This window comes from Pipra filicauda, unplaced genomic scaffold, assembly GCF_003945595.2.
Source record: "Pipra filicauda isolate LSUMZ 115617 unplaced genomic scaffold, ASM394559v2 scaffold202_size1376763_pilon, whole genome shotgun sequence".
NCBI classification, from domain to species: Eukaryota; Metazoa; Chordata; class Aves; order Passeriformes; family Pipridae; genus Pipra; species Pipra filicauda.
In genome coordinates, this window is record NW_024104313.1 from 1,154,417 (window position 1) to 1,175,075 (window position 20,659).

The window sequence follows — 20,659 nt, forward strand, 5'->3', positions numbered from 1 at the left end:
GTGGAACAATTACATCAAGATGCTTCTGTCCTGCATCCCAGGGGAGGGGGCAAGTTTGAGCACTGCAGGCAGTTGTGGGAGCCTGTGAGTTTGCAAATCCTCACATTTATGTAGGAATGGCAAAGTCTGTTGTACGTGTTTCACGTATAGGACAGCTGAGTTCCAGAGGGTGAGTGAACAACAGCCTGTTTTGATTAAGCTAGCTGCACTTGGGAGCAAGCAGCTTGTTAAATGGTGAGAAATTAAGACAGCATGAACTTTGTTAACCAGAAGCTGGAGGCAAGGCAGAAATTTCTAGCAGCATCTTTTAGAGCAGGGTCAGAACATGCAACAGCTCTGTCCAAACACTGCTGCCAAGTTTTATGGGGGAAATAAAATAGCTGTATTCCTTCAAAATTCAGACTGAGGATTGCAGATTACTCTTTCACTGCTTAGAAACCCAGGTAAACTCCAGGAGTGTCAGTGGCTTGGACTACATCCAGACTTAGAAGTACTTTAGGATTTCCTCAATTTGTGCGTGCCTGGGTGATGTTGAATAACCCATTTTTGTGTTTTAAATAGCACTCTTTTTTATTTTCCTTTTTAACTGGATGTGTTTCTTCTGCATTGTAACCATTACCACTTGCAGATTTCCATCTCACAGGTATTTTAAAAACCAGCCTAACTTACATTACTGACATGAGGTTCTTTGACAACAGATTTGCTGTTGGCATTTTCTTTTGAAGCTTAGCTGTGGAAGGTCTTGTTTAGGTCTATGGGTTAGTACACTTACTGCAGAAACAGAAGAACCAGTGTCTGGAGGAGGCCCTTAGCTGTCCTACATGGGGAGGAAGGGGTGCAGGAATCCCATCTTCATCTTGCCTTTGGTGAAAGATCAATCTCTATTCATCTTTATATGCTCACCCGGCTATGGAGAAATTGCCAGAGCGTTCAACTACTCACCTACTTGTTAGGATGCTGATGGGAAAGGCACATTTGAATCCCTCCTCCCCAAGGATCTTGAGTCTCATTCCCCTGCCCAAGCTGCAGGGCAGGGATCTGAATGTCAGGCAGGAGTGCTTCTGCACAGAGTGCCTGTGCTTAAAAGCAAGCAATCCCAGCGCAGATACCCCTCAGAGCTGGGACTGTGCCAAGCTCTTTCCCATAAGGGAAGCCCGAAGGCACTCACATAATATTAAGCACTGGTTTTGTTAAAACCGGTTAAAACCACAAGCTTAAACAAAGTAGTTTCTGCAGCAACAGAAAGCATGAGAAGAGACACAGGGCATAAACTCTCTCTCATCCCCCACACAGCCTGGCAGCTACAACTCTTCCCCATTTTTCATGGCCTCCTACTTGCAACAAACTCACAACTCCTCAGGGGCCTCTGGAAGAAAAGTCTTTCCATCACCTCTGCCCACATATGTTCTCCTTCCAGTCCATGCACCACAGCAATCCTTGGTCATCTTCTGTTCCATGAGCTCCACCTGTCTCTGGGGGCATAGGTGGGACTTGAAGTCAGCTTGCCTCCCTCCCTGCTGCTCGGCTACAGCTTTTGTAACAAAATCCTCAGTGCTTACACATACTTGTGTAAAATACTGCACTCCTGGGGATGTGTGGGCTAGCTCAGGTGACAGCTCTGCAAGCCAGCCATCTCATTTGTCAGCCATCCCCACCAGGAGGCACGCCACATCTCCAGCAAAGCAAGGGATCAGAGATCTGTGCTTTCCCCAGCATTGCTGGTCTGCGTCTCCTTAACACAGCTACCTTTCTGGGGGGACTGCGCTGACAAAACACTCTCCTTCCAATGGTCCCTTATGTCAGACTGGGTGTAATCATCCCCTTTTCCCTAAGCATAATGTTGTTGGAAGAAATATGCCTACACCATTTCATGCACTGCCCCTTCTATTAGTCTTCTTGGGGTGGTTCTCTGGTCCTGTAGGCTACAGCAACCAGTTGGAGAGGGGCTGTTGGGAAAAGCCATGGGAAAAAGGGAGATAAAACCAGAAAAGAAAAGTCAGATTTGCTGTTGCATATAAAAGAACACCACAAAAATGTGTTAAAAGAGCAGTTGCACAGCAGGCTTTTCCCATGTTTAAGGCATATGGAAAATTCATTACTCGCTTCATCAGCACACAAAGTTCTGACCCAGCTCTGGTGCTGTGATACAGCCAAAGACATTCTGGCTTGTGAGGGTCCCTCCCACGAGGGGGGTAAGTGATGCTGGCACTTGGCACTGGGCTGTTGCACTTGATTCATCCAGCAAGACATCTACAACTTTGCCCTTCCAAGATGCACCAAGGTTTTTGGCTGGGATGTCTTTTGAATGAAAGCATTATGTTAAGAAGAATCATTGATTCACACCATTACAAAACATAGAAGTATATAAAATTTTCTTCCATATGAAAAGAATACCTTTTAAGAGCTAAATCCTGCTCTCCTCCAGTGCCACTGTGTATCTGGCATATCACCATTGAAGCCATAAGCAGCAGCAGCAAGGACAGGGGAATATTTAGAGAATTTTGCCTTTTCCATACCTCCCCATTGAAGCGGAGATGTTATCTCAAACCCCACATATTTAATCTTTAATATGTAAAAAAAAAAGTCAACGTATCAAAAATCAAATTGTTCTTGGAAATAGACATATTACAATCTACAGTGCTCCATTTGTAGGGCTACAATTTTAATGTACACCTTCACAGCTTGAATTTTAACATCTTGTTGCATCAAAGGTTGGAATTATCCTTTCAAACCTTACATCTAAAGCACAAATTTCTCATACTGCTAAGAAGCAGGTGTGCTGTTACTGCTGCTAGGGACTGTGCTGTGATTTTATCACTGTCTCAGGGAGACAGGCTTGATTTTCTGAGCTGCCAGCCCTGCCAGCTGAAGCTCTGACATGCACCTCTTCAGAGCCAGAGTTATGAGGCAGGTTGCACCACCTTAAATTGGCCTCACGAGAATCAAAAGTATCTCCTACTCCTTGCAGAAGACACATAGGAACAAGCATAACCCAAAATACTTTTGATACTTCCAACTTCAATTAGTAACAATGCCCTAGTCTGGAGCAAAAGAAATGGCTGAAGTCGGAATGGCCAGATCAACATGACATCAGCTCAGTTGTTTGGAGCATGGTTCTAATAACACCAAGGTTGTGGGTTTGATCCCTGTATGGGCCATTCATTTAAGAGTTGAACTTGATGATCCTCGTGGATTCCTTCCAACTCAGAATATTCTCTGATTCTGTGACATGTTCAGGAAGATTTTGCCTTGATGAACACCTGCTCAGAAAAACTTGCAGCTCTGTTCCCACAGCCAAATGTTTCTGCTCTGATTTGTTAGGCCAGTCCCCAGTTAATGCATTTCCTTCCATGGGAATTGACTGCTAGTACATCTGATCAATCTCTTTAAGAGGCTCTGAGCAGCAAGTGACCCTCAATTATTACAGACAGGCAACTTGTTTCTGTAAATTCTCCCTTAGGAAGGAGATCAGAATATATTCAACCTGGTCTCATTTCTTCTTCATGTATTTACTCTGCATATAAATTTAACAGATTTACAGTTGAAATCTACAGCAATTGTTACTTGTAATTTCTTCCAGCTGTAATGGAGGAAAGCCAATTCTCTTGATTCACTACACTATGTTGCTACATGAGGTGTGTCTGTTCCTTGGAAAGGGAAAAGCCATGGTCAGACCCATACGCTATTTCTCCCAAAAGGATGAAAGGATCTCTACTTTCATCCACAGGGAAGTGTGTTTCTCTAGAGGGTAAGCCAAGAGAGAGAACAGCACTGCAGGGAACTAACTCATTATTTGCCAGTGTGCTACTAAGAGAAGAAAGCAGGAGGAAGGGAACAAAATTTAATGACAGAACAAACAATTTGTTCCTTCAAAATGCACGCTCCCTTCGATACTGCTGGGCTTCTCAGAACTAACAGAACCTCTAGCTTAATGATCCCCAGATTGTAAAGATTAGATGCAAGTGAGGCTTTGTCTCCTCCTGTTTAAGTAGCCAAATGAATCCAGACCCCAGAGAACAAGGGGTCTCAGAACAATGTTTCCCAGATCATAAGCCAAGAAGAGTGTTTTTATAGGAAAACACATGCTACTGCATCACTTAAGAGGTTAAAAAAAGTCATCAAGAAGTCAGCTACTTATCTTGCTAGGAGCTTGTGTATGAAACAAGAGCTGTAAACCACGAGCTGTGCAGAGCTCAAGAACCACATCCGAAGATGTGCTGTCCTTGTCTCCCAAGGAGCAGCAAAGCAGCAGCCCCTCAGGAGCAGAGAGCATGTGATCCTTAGGCACACCACAGTGCCATGCTGCTGCCTTAAGGTCCCCTGTAGCAACTCCCACCTTACAGTCGACTCAAAGCAGGTTCTGCCTATTAGGTGATCACAGGCCCCATCCAATTAAATCTGACTAATGACATCTAGGGACCATTATTTGGAAACCCTGCATCAGCAGGTTGTTTTTAAGAAGAGAAGGAAATTAATAAGAAAAATCTCTGAAGACCAAAGTTCCTGAACTGACAAATACTCCAGCTATATCAACAGAAACTGATCCACAAAGCATGTCTTATGCTATTTTGGGTAAAGGACTGCTTATGTGCTGTGCACTAGAAGCAAACAGAAATGCGTGCTGACTCACCTGACCTGTGCATATTCTACAAACTGGAACCTGATAAATTCCGCTTAGCTGTGTCAATCTTCAGCTACATGGCCACTGAAAATACCACTGCACATGGCAACTGACAGCACTGCAATTTATTTACTAGTCCCCAGAATTCATCATGAGCCCCAAGAGTGGTTTCTCCATCAACTCTGCCCATTTTCATTTGGTAAACAGTGACATTTCCCCTGCTTTACAACTGAACCTAAAAATACCCTCTTTCATTTCATAACTTCCTGAACTTCATCAGAAATGTGTTTTATGCATCAAGCACAAGCACTGGGAACAAACTGGGGTTATGAATAGCTGTGAAGAACCAACAGAGGACTGAAGTAAATTCGGCATTGAAAGAATCATCTCCCTCTTGAGCAGGGAACGATGCTTTGAACAGATTACAAAATATCACAAATTGGAAACCTACACATCCTCTTTAAAAATACATTTGCAAGAAAGCAATTCAAACAGTATTCATAGTTTTGAGGTTTGGTTTTTTTGCTCATAGTTTATTGAATGAAATGAAACAAAACAGACAAATACAAGAAATAAGATCTGCATTCCTCATGTCTCATCTCCAAGGCAGTCCTTTAGAGTGAACAGCTAGGAGCTCCTCCAAGTACAAAGGCCAAGAGAGACCACAGTGCCACAATACCAGAGACTCTAAAAAGGGCAAGAATAATAAAATGCTGTTAGGCTACTTATATTAAGGGTTTAATTTTGGTCATATTAAGCCCTGAGATTCTTTTCCAAACCATGTCAGGCCAGAAGTTCATCCTTCATGAGCATCACTGTCACCACCTCACAAGGAGAGTGCACTTGAATCTGGAAATATCTCCCACTATCAAGCTTTCAGCTCGGCTGTAGGAAAAAAAAAACCACATCCACCCCACACCTGGGAGACTCTGCATCCCTCTCATCAAGCCTTTTAGAGATGGCACTACACTCAATAAGATAACCACCTCTCTGTTATGATAGCACATACACAGTTATGTGCTACTCATGGGGTAACATTCCCAGTTAACCTTCAATTCAATTTAAGATTACAGTCCAGTCGCTCAGGGCTGAAAACTCCCAAGTAGCCACCCAGCAGTCAGCAAGCAAATCTGCTTCTGAGCCCCTCGCTCCCCTGAGGGGCTGGGGCAGGAGAACAAATGCGCAGCAGGCTGCTGCTGTGACAGGGCCTTGGACCCTGAAAAGAATGCTTCCCCCGCTCCCCATTCCTGTGCTTCCCGCAACTCACTGCAGCAGGCAGTTCACGCGCGGAGAGTGCCTCCAGTGGCGATAGACGGAAACCGGCAGGTGAGGGTGGTGCTTGTAATCCCGCAGGACGAGCCTGACGCTGCAATGAAAGCACATGTCTTGAGCTGGGGCTTGCAGGCTGCTTACAGCATCCCACATCTCAGGGCAGGAATCTCTATCTAAGAGCTGTTACAGCAGAGAGAGGGTGGGACGAAGACTTGGATCAGAGGAGCAAAGGACAAAAAATTAAGACTTTCTGACAACTTACTGCTTATATTTATTGGAGAGCAGAATGAACTGGTTCTTTGAAAGCCGTCTGACATCAAAGTGACAAAGACCTTTAAACTCCTGGTAAATCTGTCTCTCATTCAGGCCTGGCCAGCCTTGGACATGAACAACCAAGGCAGGGGGACGATGGCAGGGAGCATCTTCCCCAGAAAAATTCTGGAAAATATACAATATTGAGACATATCTGAATTCAGAAATACTACAGAAGCACTGCAAATATAATCAGAAAATATGCAAAACGTGACAAATAAATGACACAGCTGTATAATACAGCTGTTGGTGTAAAATTATTTTTCTTTTGTCCCAAGATTCATCAGTTATAAAAGCAAACTTCTTCATGATCACCATGGAGAAACCACCAGAGAAACAGCAACATAAACTGACTAGTGCCATCTTACAGAATAACAATAAGAAAACATTTCACGAAGCAGAAATTCAATTCATTTGCTGTTTCAAGAGGTCCATTGTGTCACTTGTTTGATGACAATTTTCCGTGAAGATGGGCTCCAGCACTGGTGGATTCTTCTCCTCTAATGAAGCCACCAGCTAGGCTACTGACCTATGCACCCCGCAAACTAGTCACAGACCTGAAATTCATACGCACAATGCTTGAAACACCACCTCGTATGAAATTCACTTGGTTCACATGCTCAGCTAACACGGTGAGATACTGTGAGAAAGAAGGATGAGCCTCCACTGAATCCCTAAATCAAAAAACAAAACAGAACAAAGTTTTGTTTCTCCCCAGTGCTGCACTGCTGCACAGTGTCAAGCTCTTCAACCAGTGACAAAATAGGTATTTTAGATCTTGGCATCTACAGATGTCAAAAAGCTGTAAGGAAAAGGAAGGGTTTTGAACAGTTGCCTCTTATGAAGTTAACTGAAGGCACTGATTCACAGAGGTTTCAAAAATGGAAACTAATGGAAAATTATTTGACCCTTACCCAAGTGAACTGAACTTGAGAGAGCTCATTCAAGAATAAAGAATTCACAATGTCATTTCCCAACCTCTGAGCCATCGCGTGGCCCCTGATTTCATTTTTAAAATGTCAGCTTTGACATAAATCTACTACTTTCAGATTTATAAAATAAAAATCCAATTAGAACATGACATTTCCAGTAACACTTTCTTTTATCCAAAAGGAAGGACAGCCTGCAAAACAAAAAGTCAGCCAGAGCAAACGGATGACTGCTTTCCATAGGACCATCCATGTAACACAATTTTCTGTAAACACTTACTCTGTGGATCTGCACAGTAGCAAATGAGCTGACATCAGAAGAACTAGAAGGAATAATGAGATGGCATTAGAACAAAGCTAAAGAAACATACCTAAAAAAAGAGAAAGCAAAAATTCACTAAAGTGCAGCTAAGTTACTAAGAGCAACAGACTGTATATAAACAAATATTTCTTAGTATCAAATAGAGCTACAGAGCAGGAAAGGAAATGCCAAGTCCCAATACAATCTCTGAAGGAGTGTTTAAGAAGCATTTTACCTGAACCACAGAGAAATGCATCATAGCCTGCCTCATGAGGAGATTCCTTCTCAGCTGTAAGCGTCCAACAAAATCAAAAAGTAGTAAACACATTTAGCATGCTTTGAAAACTGCGGCACTGCAGAATCCTAACATTCGTAAGATCTACTGTTCTGGAGGGGTTTTTCTTCCCCCACCCTCAGCTGTTTCTTTCCTCACCTGAAAATTTTACACTGTAGAAAGTCTGTGCTTCTCCCACGTATTTTAAAACAATATCAACAAAAAGGCAGCAATTACATTAATGTCTGAAAAGCTTAGCAAGATGCACGTGAAAAAATTAACTTCTATGAAGGTCTACATCAAACTGTGTTGTGTATGTTATTGATGGTATGGGAACTATTTCAAAACACAGGAGGCTCTGTGCTGCAGAGCTGCCAGGAGAAGCCAGAAAACATCTGCCTCACAGCCAGTATCACACCACATACTGGACACAACCTCCTGCACACACAGCACCACTAACCCTGCACACACAACAGCCACCAAGCTCCTCTTACTTTCCAGGACCTCATTGTCATTAGCTCCCACTACTTTCCCTTCTAGGACAGCTGTTTCCCCACATCCCTTGCCCTTTCCAAGTGCTACTGACTCTTCACAGCCTCAAGTCAGGCTCAGCTCAACTTAATGTCTGTGCTCGCAGCACGATGCAAACCTGCCCTGCATTACCCTTGGCAGGTACCAGGGACATGCAGAACATGGCTTGGGAGCCCAGGCTTTGGATCTGGACAAAAATGTGTATCAGCACCTCTGTGCAAATTCAGCTGACCCAGTGGCACTCACCCATACTTTGCATGTGGTCATCCACAGAGTAAAACAAAACAAACCTCTTTTATCTACCCACTTTGAAGATTTGCTTAAGAACATACCGTATCTTGAGCAGTCACTTGCAAGAGCTATAACTGGCCACAGTGGATCTTTGGGATTTAGGCTGCTGCTGAAGACAAGTTGATATGTAAGATTTTTGTCTTTCTTCAGTATATTAGAGACAAGTTCCTGTTCTCTAGTGACCTGTAGCTTCACTTCAGAAAAAGTTACTGAAGACTTTAAAAGGAACTTTGGTAGTATTCCATGAAAAGGCTAAAATGTTTACCTGAATAATATCTACCAGTTTTCTTCCTGAAAACGAACTCCTAAATACTTCTTCAGCTTCTTCCCTCACTCAAAACTTGTAACCAGCAAATCTTGTCTAATTGCATACCTTAAAATATGAGCAGAACTAAAACTCCAAGGAAAGGGGCTGACTAGAGGGTTCTATTTGAATGGGAAACCCTGAAGGATAAACAGACACCCACAGAATGACTGAACTAAAAGAAAGATCAAACAAGCATAAAAACTCTGAGAATCTGTAGTCTGAAACTGCTAAGAAACAAGCAAACAAAACCTCAGAATCCCATTACTGTTTTGATCAAATACTCATTTTGCATCTCATTCTTGGGAGCAGGGGGTAAGGGGAAGCAGGCAAAATTTTGCTTTCCTTAGCAAAATTAACATAAAAAAACTTAGACACAAAAGAAGTGTCAAATAGGAGAAGTCTTCTACTACATCGGACTAAGCTCATGAGATATGGTACCTACTCATGTTCTCCAATTGAACATTGTATTTAGTTACTGCTTTGGGCTCAGAGCAGCCCTCTCTTAGGAGCAGGCATTTGAAATTAGGATGTATTTTCACCAAGAACTGAAACTTATTCATTTCAGAACATTTTAATTTTCAAGTTGCATGTACAGCTGTCTGAAAACCAAATTTGTGACCCATGAAGTAATGGTGATACAATATCAGAAGTGACTTACAACAAATAATTTACTACACAATTACTTTGTAAGAAAGATGTGCATTTTTTGCTCTTGAATCTAGAAAGACAAGAAACCAATTGAAAACCACCTGGGAGGAGAGAAAGTACGAACATATGAAATGACTGACTTGGAAATATCTTTCCAAAGAAAACAGAGGGATTGCTGAAGGCTATATTGCCCACCACTTACCTGCACAAAACTGCATACACCTCTGAAAGACTAGATACTCGAGGAAACAGATAATTCTAGAAAAGAAGAATGTGTTAGAAAACCAACCAAGACAGACCTCATTAACTCACTCGGTAACTAACCTCAGCAAGAGCTCAGTTACTTGGACTGATGATTCATTAAATGAGATCTAAAATTAGAACGTCCCAGGGCAACACTGAGAACTGCTTCCAATTCTGTAACCACAGCGCAATGAGGAAAGATACCCTCTCTTATGGGTGAAAAACAAGCTTTAACTCCAAACTAAGAGACCTGTGCATCTCACCTTCTTCATAGATTTTGTTATAGTCTTGGTGTCTATGATGACAGGAAACAGGTTGTGAATGTTCCTTTTAAACTCCTCATAGCTTTCTGAAAGCAAAACACATGTGGAGAAAGGCATCATGAAACTGGGGACAAGCCAATGATATCACAAGTTCATAGGAAACAGAGCTGACAGCAGACAACAAGGCACTGCTCCAGCAGCTGGGGCTCAGAAGAGCCAACTGTCACTGCCACTTTTGGGTGTGTGGGGTGGCAAAAGGCTACTGTGCCTCCTGTTCCACCCCCACTGCAAAGGCAGCAGCCTGGGGCAGCACCTATGTACAGCATTACCTGGAAGGGGCTTGTAGAACTTGTCATGAAGATGCATAAGGTCCATAAGCATGTTGTGTCCCACCAGGGGCTACGGGAAGAACACAAACATAACAGCCCATTGGAGCACATTTCTGAAAAGAGCTCAGAGATAACCAACTTTAGGCAAGCCCAAAAGCTGTAACCCTTTCTTACACTAGACAGATCCACACATGCTCACCCAGGAGTCATTCAGGCTGCAAGGCTCACAGGAAGACTACTGCTTCCAGGAAATCAGACTTGTGGACTTTGAGGAGAGTATTTTTTTAGCAGCATTCTATTTTCAGTGGATCTAAGGAGCTAGGTGGATTTTCAGCTCAGCTGAACATTGGTAAAATGTTCCAGCCATCAGATTTATACACTTATTCACAAGGGCAGGGACAGTCTTTGCCTGCACATCACCCGCAGTCTTCTGAAGCTGAAATCCATTCAATAAACTGCATACAGAACATAAGAATTTCCACACAAAGTCAGACCAATGGTCTACATGGTCCAACAAACTGGTCTGTCACCTGCTGAAAAGCATAACTTGCCCAAAAGGCAAGAATCTGCTCAGTTTTCTTAGATGGTGACTCACGTTGTGTAACACCAGGAATTTTTAAGACTGGAATTAACACAGCAAATTAAAAAGACATGGAAAATGAGAGTAGGGATAAGGCATTTTACCTTCTTGGCTTCAACAAGTATCTGGAAGAGGTTGGTGAAGCCCCGGGCAGACAGGAGAATGAGCTCCATCTGACAGGGGTCACAGGAAGAGTTCTCCAGAAGCTGACGATGCTGTGGACTCACTTTTTTCACCATTACCTGGAAAGAACAGTCATTGGGTATCTCAGCCTGCCATGTTAGTTTTATGTACATTGTTTACTGGGGCTCAGTAATACTGAGGACAAGTTCAGCTTCAAGGCTGCAAAGGACAGAGAAACTGTACATAGTTCAATTTAACTTGATAACAATATGGTAAGCTCATTGCATCAAAAACTCAGTAACAAACAGCAATCACACAAACTGAGTCCCCAAAGGCAATGTTTCAGATGAGAAGGCTTAGTAAATCTGACACGGTTGACATTGGTTATCAGACCAAAATAGGACTAATACAAAAAAAAAAAAAAAAGACTTCTGTAAACAACTTCTAAGCAACTGACTGGTATCACACTCATGCCATGGTTTGAGAAGTCCACAGCCATACGTTTAATACAGAAAATATTGCACCAAATGCTAAATAGCAGTAGCGAATAGCAAAACAGCAGATCATGTAACAGAGAGTAAAAGTCTTCAAAGCAACTACGTGGCAAAAGTCAGCAAAGGAAAACCACAAAAAAGACTAAAACTGTACATTGTTGTGGAGGTATTGAAGGAAAAACCTAGTAAAGACACAGAGAGGGTCCCTCCAGAAGTGCCCCAAGGATAAGCATTCCAGTTCAATGTATTTTGTGGCTACCGAACAAATAGAAACCAGAGTTGCTCAGTTTTCTGTATACCTTTTCCTGGGATCCCACAATCAACATTCCCCAGAACATTGTCTTCTCTGCCTAGAGCCTATCATTAAAAGTACAAGCAACATTTCAAAATCCCTGCAAGAATGTCAGTCCTATCTGTCTAGACAAAAAGGTCCACATTTCCATCTCACCTTCTTGTTTCCAAGAGGCTCTGTCCAAACATTTTGGAGAGCCTGCCTCAGAACCAGCTGAACTTCAAGCACATGATAGTCTGCAATAAAAACAAAAGGAAAAAGAAAAAAGTAGTAAAAGCTTCAGAGGTGCAGACAATCCTCTAAGGAAAACACATTTTTCTAGACAGAAGGACTGACTAGGTGTTTCTCCTCCAGTGTATAGAAAATATTCTTGAACTATAATCCTGGTATGCTACCAAACACAATGACAGAAAGAAAACAAAACAAAACAACAAAGTAAAACAAAAACACCAAACAAACAAAAACCCCACCAAAACCAAACAAAACCCACACCAAAAAAAAAAAGTCACAGTGAAAATTTCAGGCAAATAATCTTTTGTAAGGACACAGAAGAAAGGATAAGACTAACTGAAAAGAAAAGAGAGAAAGGCTATTCCTCTGAAGAAAAGACACTCTGTGGTTTTGGAAGGTTTCAGAGCAACAGAACCAGAAGCCAACCATGCAAGACACGTACCAATGCCTTTTCCCCCACAACTGATAAGGAACTAACCCAGTTCTCTTCTGAGCAGCATTCAAAGAGACGCCTTAATCTGTCTTACTGCTTACTTAAATAAATGTCTTGTGCTCACCATTGCCAGACTCTATTATCAGCACCATATCTACTACAGCTGACCAAGTAGATAAAAAACAGCACAGTCCCCACCCCTTTTATTCCAAACTCTGCAGAAAAACATCAACAGACAAAGTCTTGAATACTCTCTGTCCTTCCTCAGCTTTTCTGTATTTTATTCCCTGACCTAAAGGATTAAGCTTTGGGTTCTGTGAGCAACCCTACAAATTATTCCCTGCTAAAATTCCTTGTCCTTCAACTTCTTCAAAACAGCACAGAAATTCCTCAACTCTGCTATACTGCTCTCAAAACCTAGCACAGGTGGTAAGTAGCCTGCTTATCCCCACTGGTGTATGTGTCTCCATGGTGCTCCTTGCTGCTCGACAGGAGAGGGCACCTGAAAGGTGACATGCCTTTCCTTTCTCCAAGGAGAAGAAAATAAACAAAAAACCAGATCATCCAGGACTTAAAGCAAGTCAAAGGTTACCCTGATTCAGAGCAACTACAAATTCTCCAGTTGCTGCTCTGAAGAAGCACAAAATTACAACACAGTAGTCAAGTACAACAAAGCATGCTCCAAGCACCGAGACATCCACTTCGGAAAGACCCACCACCCCAATAGCGCAGAAAAGCAGAGTCCAGAGATGAACTCCTGACAGGAACTGAGGTGTAAACTTGGGTAAAGAGTTGTAAAGGCAGGATGGGCACTGGTGCTTTCCCTCTCAAGAGAGCAGTTTAAGAGAATGGGCAGCAAAGGACAGTAGCAGCCCCAGAGGTTCAAGAGAAGTGATGAAGCCACTCAGAGCCCACAGGTGCCTAAGGGGGGCACCCTGTTTCATACCACTCAGATCCTGCAGAATCATAGTCTCCTCTTCCTCTGCTACAGCTATCCAACAGGTCACTTCATCAATAACTTTCCTCAGCACATCTCTGTTCGCAGCACTAGTGCTGGATGAGGGGGAAAGAGGCAGTGTGAGAAATGCTCTTTACAGATGAAGCCTTGTGCCTTGCTGTGGGAATGCAAAAGCATCATTTCCCAACATTCACCCAATTCTCCACATTGTATCCTGTGATCTCAGTTTTGGTTCAGAGAGACTACAGCATGCTGGAACTGCTGGCACCAATGCATTCAGACCAACAGGCTTCAGTATTTCTACAAAACATCATCTGAGTGAAGCTGAGCCATCAACAGAGTCAGTACTGAGGAGCCACCTCTCTGAATAGTGCTCACCTGCAGAATGTCCAGCTACCTGCTAAGAGATGCTGCCTAAAGATCTTCTCCTGTACCTCATTCATGTATGGGATTCCATCTTTGAGGAACTGAGGGGGGGAAGAAAAACACCAGGTTGATTATATTCCCTTGGATTTTCCTGCAGTACATTAGAGAATTAGCAGGTTAGCCAGGGCAAACAAACTCTAGGCAATCCACGTATGGAGGAAAGAAAAGGATTTTTGTCAACTGGAATAATTGTTTTTGCTCTGCTTTTACCTTTCCTTTAATAAGATACTTCCAAGTGTCAAGATACCAGATGCTTCCTGTCTAAAACTGCAAGCTAGTACTCTTATGGGATAACATGGTCTGAATTTTATGGGAAATGTGGCAATACATAAGACACAGGTAAACTGATACTTCCCCATCTTCATGGCTAGTAAAGACACCCACAGGGGTCTGTTTAGTAACTTGTCAGCTCACCAGAGATAGGTGGGGTTTTGGGGTTTTTGTTTGTTTGTTTTTTGAGGCAGGAAAATCTGTCTTAAACTGACAAAGATGTGGTTATTGCCTCTACATTGGTTCAGAAAAAACAGCACTCACTATCCCTGTTGATAACGAACTGCATGATGCATTCAGCAAGATGGTATTTACCCCAGAAACATAGTGTTTAGGATACTAATCCTGATTTCTTCTGTAATTGCAGAGATTTCCTATCTTCTGGATTTTTGGCAGAGAGATTACATACCTTATTATAGTCAAAGCCATAATGAGACAGGAACTGAATGCTAGACGCAGAGAGGGTGAATTCAACATCCCTAACTCCCAGCATTGAGGGAAAGAGAAAAAAGTTGTATGAATGCACCACATACCTAAAATGAAAAGAAAAATATCTCTCGAAGATAATGACAAGAAATAACTCCCCGCAGAAGGACAATGTATAAAATCTCAACTGCACTGTCTTCATTATAACAGAAAACTGCTTTTCTACTTACTTGTTTGAATTTTCTTTTGAGAATATTGCCAGCCCTGTGAGAAAGAAACATCCATTCAGATGGCAAAGTTTAGCTGGATGCCTACAGATAGTGTGCAATTTGATAAGAGATGTGGGGAAGCCCTCATGAAGTACATGTTTTCCACTCACTAATGTCACAGTGCAAATCTTAACAGCAACTGCCAGGCCACTCCTCAGCTCCCTGAGAGCTGAACGAGGACAAGCCTTTACTGCTAAGGAAAGGGGAAAGGAGTCAAGTCTGATTAAATAAAAAAGATTGAGCAATGGCCAAGAGGCGAGTTGGTGATCAAAGTCTCTAACTATGCATGCATAGATGGGTCTGTGGTCCAACTACAATACAAAAATGTTTGGAAGGAGATGGGCACCAGAGAGTACTGAAACATGGGTTTAACTTCCCAGGTTTTGGGTTTTTTCTGTTAATCCCTAAAAGGCACACTAACATCTTACATACCCTAAGGCTTTGAAAAACATTTCAAATGATTTTGGAGCTTTCTTCTTGATTTCTTCTTGGTTCTTAACTGTCAATGCCCTCCTCCACAGGCCCATTCTCATGTTGATTTTTTTGTTATTTTAGGAGTATCAGAAATAGCAGCCTTCATTTTCTTCTGATAGTCCCCTTACTCACGCACTATATCAAATGATATGGCTTTGAATAGGAGCTGCCATTACATGCTTCTTGCTTGCATTCTCCGCTTTAAAAGCCCTATATTTTTAACTGCAACCTTTAAATATAATCAACTTCAGACCAGTAAAAAGTATTCAGTCCACCTGACATGACATTATTTAAAATATTAAAAATTTGATAGTATTAAACATCAGAGAGCGGAAAAAAAAAAAAAGTCTCTGTACAAGTATATTAAGGCCAGAGCCACCTACAGGACCCACCTGTTGGCAAAAGGCTGGTTACCTGTAAGACCTCAGGAGATCAATTTCTGTGTCAGAGCAGCACTCACCAAGCTGAGTAACAGTGAAGCGCTGAACACTCTGCTTGATCTTCAGATACCGCTCCACAGGGGAATCAAACAGGCTAGGAACGAAACCAGAATTGGGGAAAGGAGAGCGGACACATGAAGGTTTGTTACACACGGGTTGCTCTCTCACAGAGCTAGAGCAACAAGTCTCCCTCACGTTTCAAGTCCAACAGCTTTACCTGGGCTCGCTGCTTTGTGGGAAAGTTGAATACAAGCCAGTAAACTCCGTATCAAGGGCTGTTGAGGTGGAAACAACACAAGAGAATTTGAAATTTGAGGCATGTACTTCACCAGCACCAGGACGGGGCTCTCTCAAACACTTTTCTCCACCGCAACCTCTGTCAAACCCACCGGCGGCAGGCTCAAGAGAAAAGGCAACCAACTGCTGTGGGACTGAAGCCTCCAGCTCCCTGATCCCTGTGGCAGGATGAGGCGACGAGGCACGGCCACACACACGTCCCGCAGGAGGGGCTGGCTTCCGCCTGAGCAGTGTGTGTGCCCCCCAACCCCATAACCTCCGGAGCCCCCAGCCCTCCGAGTCGAGGCCAGCATCTCAGCGAGGGCTCCCTTCCCAATCCCTGCTGCCAGTTTTAAACTCCGGGCCTCGGCGGCCGCTGTTTCTTTGCACAGCAGCGCCATTATCCGCTGCAATACACCCCAGTGCTGGCGCCCCTACACCGGACAAGGCTAAGCCGCGCCCCTCCCCAGGGGAGCGGCGGCCGAGGGCACGGCTCGGAGCGGGCGGGCGGGATTGAATTTTCTTCACACCCCTGGGGCTCACCCACGAAGGCGGCGCGGCGGATGCGGCGCCTGAGGCGCGGCAGGAGCCGGGCGAAGCCCTCCGCGCCCACCTCCATCGCCGGGCTCCCCGCAGCCCTGGCCGCCGCGCCTGCGTGCCCGCCACTGCCCCGCGCGGCGGGACTCGTCCTCCGTAACTAATGGGAAAGGCAGGGCCGCGGCAGGTTCGAGGATAATCCGAGCGGCGAGAACAAAGGAGGGGAATGTTTTTTGAGAATCATGTCAGTTGAACTCTGAGGGCTTAGTACAGATGCCAGAACCGGGCCGGGCTCACGCCGCTCGCTGCTAAACCCCGGCACATAACCGTGGCGTTTATTTCTCCTTTCCCAGAGCCTACAAACACGTAGCAGCAAGGCACAGCACCAGGACGCAGGTACGGGAGTTGCACTGACCAAGCCTGGCCTCTCTGAACCAGGTGCTGCTTGACAGAGGGGTTCACATACCCTGAACACACTCAATGCCGATCACCTGCCAGAGGCACTGACAGCATCAGTCTGTGGATAAGCAGCAGGCAGCCACAGGAGACAATCGGGCTTCTTACTCCCTACAGATAGTATTTGTTCAGCTTTCCTCCTACGCCTATAAGGTTAAGCAGCTACAATGTCAGGGTTGCCGGAAACCTACAAGGATGAGTTAGGGGAATTCCATCGTTTTTACCAAGATTAGCCCATAACACTTTATTACAGTTCTCAACATTCACATAATGACTACATTTTGCTAAATTAGACTGGCAGCATACAGGGATCAAATATCAAAGCATTTCCAGAGTTCATGTTAGAACAAACAAAATGAAATATCAAAAATAAAATATACCTTAAAATTGTTGAATTATGAAGTAAATTCTGTCAACCTATCAGACTGACCTATGATAAATTTATTCTAGCCTTAAAGGTGTTGATCATTTTAGAATCAAGAATATGACACAGTTTTGCCCATTTAAAAGTATTTTATTATAAGATGACACATTCCAATTTTTTCCAGCTCTGGTCCTTCACTGTGCTAATACACAGACTTAAAGAAGTGATCATTTTTCCTTGGAAAGTCTTCCTAGAAGTCTCCATTTTACCGATAGATTCTTCGTGGCTCGCGCAGAACAACACCACCCTCCTCCATTGCTTTTTCGAATTCCTGAATCTTGTTTAAAAGATAGAGACATGAATAAATACAAAGAAAAGCCATCACTACTGAAATATCAGTGAGGACATGTTAGGTGGAGGGCAGAGCTTTACAGCCTCACGGAAGCATACTACCAGGAACTGCAGCTTGTCAAAGCTGCCTTTTTGAGTGTTGCAAGGAGGGACTGTCAAACCACATGAAGAAAATTAAGAGTGACGGGATGTAATATTAATGCCTAAAAAGGAAAAAAGAGACAAAGAAATAAGGAGATGGGTACTTGCCGAGTCACAACGATATTCCCAGGGGATAATGGCTTTAAAGTTCACAAAGTTGATTCCTGCTTCCAAACAGCGCTGTGCCATTACACGTCCAAGGTTTTTGCATGCAGCTACTCCCTTGGGACTGTACAAGTGTCTTTTTATGGCCCATTCTCGGGTGGAGGCAGATACCACAACATCCCCATTGGAGCGCTCAACAAAGGCTTCTATATAATGCTGTGTCCGCTCAAGCCGCAATCTAAGTGCAAGAAAGAAATAACACGGGATTATGTCTTTTCCAGAGAACACATTCATATACTTAAATTACTCCCTTTGTGAAATAAAGCTGAATGTACTAGCATGATATTATATTACATTACATTATATTATATTATATGTAGGGTTTTGCTTATTAGGACAGAAATAAGAATCATATTACTAGTTGAGAAGAGTGAAATTCCAAGAGTAACTTTTCATCAGTTACTCAGGTCCTATGTTGCCTCAGACCAGCATGCACTCCAAACCAAGCACTGTACACCTGCACAGTGTGGAACAGGTACATATGAGCTAGATGAGGGGAACTGCTCCAGCAGAAAAGGAGCTTTAGGGCTGCTATACACTCTCTTAGGGGCTTGTGCTGCCACAGCAGGCAAGAAATTGTTGAGAAAGTTGTCAGAGAAAACATCATAAATCTCTACACATAACTACACAGTATTTATTAGGAACAACTATTTCTTATTGCACTGAGGCAATTACCAGATTTCCCGGTGTGAACAAACTGAATGTGGATCTCTCCTCAAGAACAAAATAATGATTTTGAAACCCTAGCTTAAAATGAACTTATTTTCTAGAAGACAAGCAAATAAAAAATAAACCAACCCAACCAAGCAACCAAACCCCCTCCACCCCAAAACCTCACAAAAGAAAAAACCCAGACAATTATGTTGTCTCAAATAAAACAATGAAGCTGGTCAGCACAGAACTAAGAGAATCCTGAGTTAAAAAGCAGTTGCTTAAGCAATATTACTGCTGCCTTAATAAGAGATGGAAAGATCTTCACTGCACATGCTGAGCTTCATGTGATGCTAGTCTGCTGTTTTTTAAAACAGATACCTGCTCATTAATAAATACTAGCATGATAACTGATGCATCAACCCAGAAAACACATTTTGAATAGTTTCCACCTGGTGGGTTTCTGGGGTTTGTTTTGGGTTTTTTTTTGGTTTTTTTGGTTTGTTTTTTTTTTTCTTTTGGAGTCTTCATTGCTGCTGGTGACTTTCTGACTCACCTATGCCAGAACTCACGCTTTGGCCATGTTGTCTTCCAGCCACGCTCCTTCCTAGCCAGGGCCAACTGCTCCAAGTTACGAGGATTTCTGTTAGTGAAGTCTGGGGCAACAACCTCATTTTCGCTAGTGTCCACTTTGATCTCAGTTTTGAGACCAGCTGTAGTTGATGCAAAATGAAGACCTTGGGGGGAGAGCCGGAAAAAATACCACACAGGTTAAAAAAAAACGTAGTGCAAACAGTAGAATGAATACAGTACAGAATGATACAGCTTGTAAAAGTCAGCAGAGCAAAATCAGGTTTGTGTGGGTTTTTTTAAACACACTTAACAGATGTATAACAAGACCTCAACCTGTTCCTCCAATTTATGAGGTGAACTGCTAGCATATAAACGCTGTTTCAAAACTTACATATAAAATATAAACTCACACGTGACTAGGAAATCCCTAGGACCAAGGCTTTACAAAATACTGAAAACGAATTACACAAGGAACCAGTGACAACGCTACCAAATAACAAGGAATAATATTTCATTCCTTGGCACAGCAGCACCGCCAAGACGCCCCGGGAGCGTTCCCTCGCCGGGAGCAGCCGGCACGGCGACCCGTGAGCTTACCCGCTGCCCGGAGCCGGCCGGCCGCCAGCAGCAGGCGGCTGGGGCTGCGCAGCGCCATGAGGAGCCGGCGCCTTCACAGCCCCGGGGGGCGTCACCTCTGCTCCCTCCGCTCACGGACACCTGGGCGCCGCCATGAGCGTGGGGCGGCACTTCCCGCGGAAGCGGCCGCGAGAATTCCACCCGACGCGGGCGGGGTCAGGCGGAAGCAGCGAGCGCCGGCTGAGCGCCGCTTCCAATGCAAACGCCCCAGGGAACTGTGCTCTGGTGTCAGTCACGTCTCACAGAATAGGGCAGAAAACACTTACCCGACACGAAGGGTCATCTTTTAACTCTTCCCCGTGAGAAGAGGGCTTGAGGGAGATACCGGGTTGCAGAGGCCAGTCTGCGTTTCTTGGGACGGGTCTAAGAAAGCGGGAGCTGGGGGCATGGCAGAGGTGGGCGGGGGGCTGCGAGAGGCCCGAGCCGCTGCTCGTGGTAACACGGTGCCGCTCTGCCCGGCGGGGGGCGGCTCTGTCGCCGCCGAACGGGCACACGCGGGCCCGCGGCAGTGCCGGCCTCGGCTCCTGCAGCCTCGCTCCACTTGCGGGCAGTATATGGGAATAGTAGTAGTATAATGGGAATAGTTACAACTCGGAGACCTTCCCTTCGAACAATGCAGTTGTTGCTTTTGCTTTAGAGGAGTAATGACAGCGTTCTAGAAGAAATGACATTGTACCAAAGGTGCCATTATCAGGTGCAATCTCAGTCGCAGGGCTCTTAGGATCATCAGGGAGCAGGTCTTCAGCTTTTTCCTTTGTCTACTCAGAATCTG

At 43.9% G+C, this 20,659-nt stretch overlaps 2 protein-coding genes across 5 annotated transcripts; both read right to left on the reverse strand.

Moving 5' to 3' along the window:
• Positions 1–5,118: 5,118 nt before the first annotated feature.
• On the reverse strand, positions 5,119–16,637 carry PNLDC1 (PARN like, ribonuclease domain containing 1). Of its 4 annotated transcripts, none has more exons than XR_003541421.2 (19): positions 16,557–16,637; positions 15,955–16,012; positions 15,758–15,831; positions 14,785–14,818; positions 14,538–14,661; positions 13,811–13,899; positions 13,421–13,527; positions 11,967–12,046; positions 11,006–11,143; positions 10,322–10,391; positions 9,993–10,078; positions 9,689–9,744; positions 8,573–8,640; positions 7,671–7,724; positions 7,415–7,457; positions 6,797–6,879; positions 6,156–6,331; positions 5,889–5,987; positions 5,119–5,308 (listed from the first exon to the last, which is right to left on the reverse strand). XR_003541421.2 is itself a non-coding variant. In XM_027724732.2 (19 exons), the coding sequence occupies exons 1-19, from the start codon at positions 16,630–16,632 to the stop codon at positions 5,236–5,238; spliced, it is 1,602 nt and encodes a 533-aa protein (XP_027580533.1). In that variant the 5' UTR covers positions 16,633–16,637; the 3' UTR covers positions 5,119–5,235. The 4 variants fall into 4 exon arrangements, 2 of the variants coding, with proteins under 2 accessions (XP_027580533.1, XP_027580532.1); XR_003541420.2 differs by having other exon boundaries at positions 6,763–6,879; XM_027724732.2 differs by having other exon boundaries at positions 6,780–6,879; positions 8,573–8,637.
• An 862-nt stretch (positions 16,638–17,499) lies between these two features.
• Positions 17,500–19,991, reverse strand: MRPL18 (mitochondrial ribosomal protein L18). Its single transcript, XM_027724729.2, has 4 exons — positions 19,849–19,991; positions 19,235–19,415; positions 17,971–18,205; positions 17,500–17,707 (listed from the first exon to the last, which is right to left on the reverse strand). Exons 1-4 carry the CDS (start codon positions 19,904–19,906, stop codon positions 17,636–17,638), a joined length of 546 nt encoding a protein of 181 aa, XP_027580530.1. The 5' UTR covers positions 19,907–19,991; the 3' UTR covers positions 17,500–17,635.
• Positions 19,992–20,659: the final 668 nt, after the last annotated feature.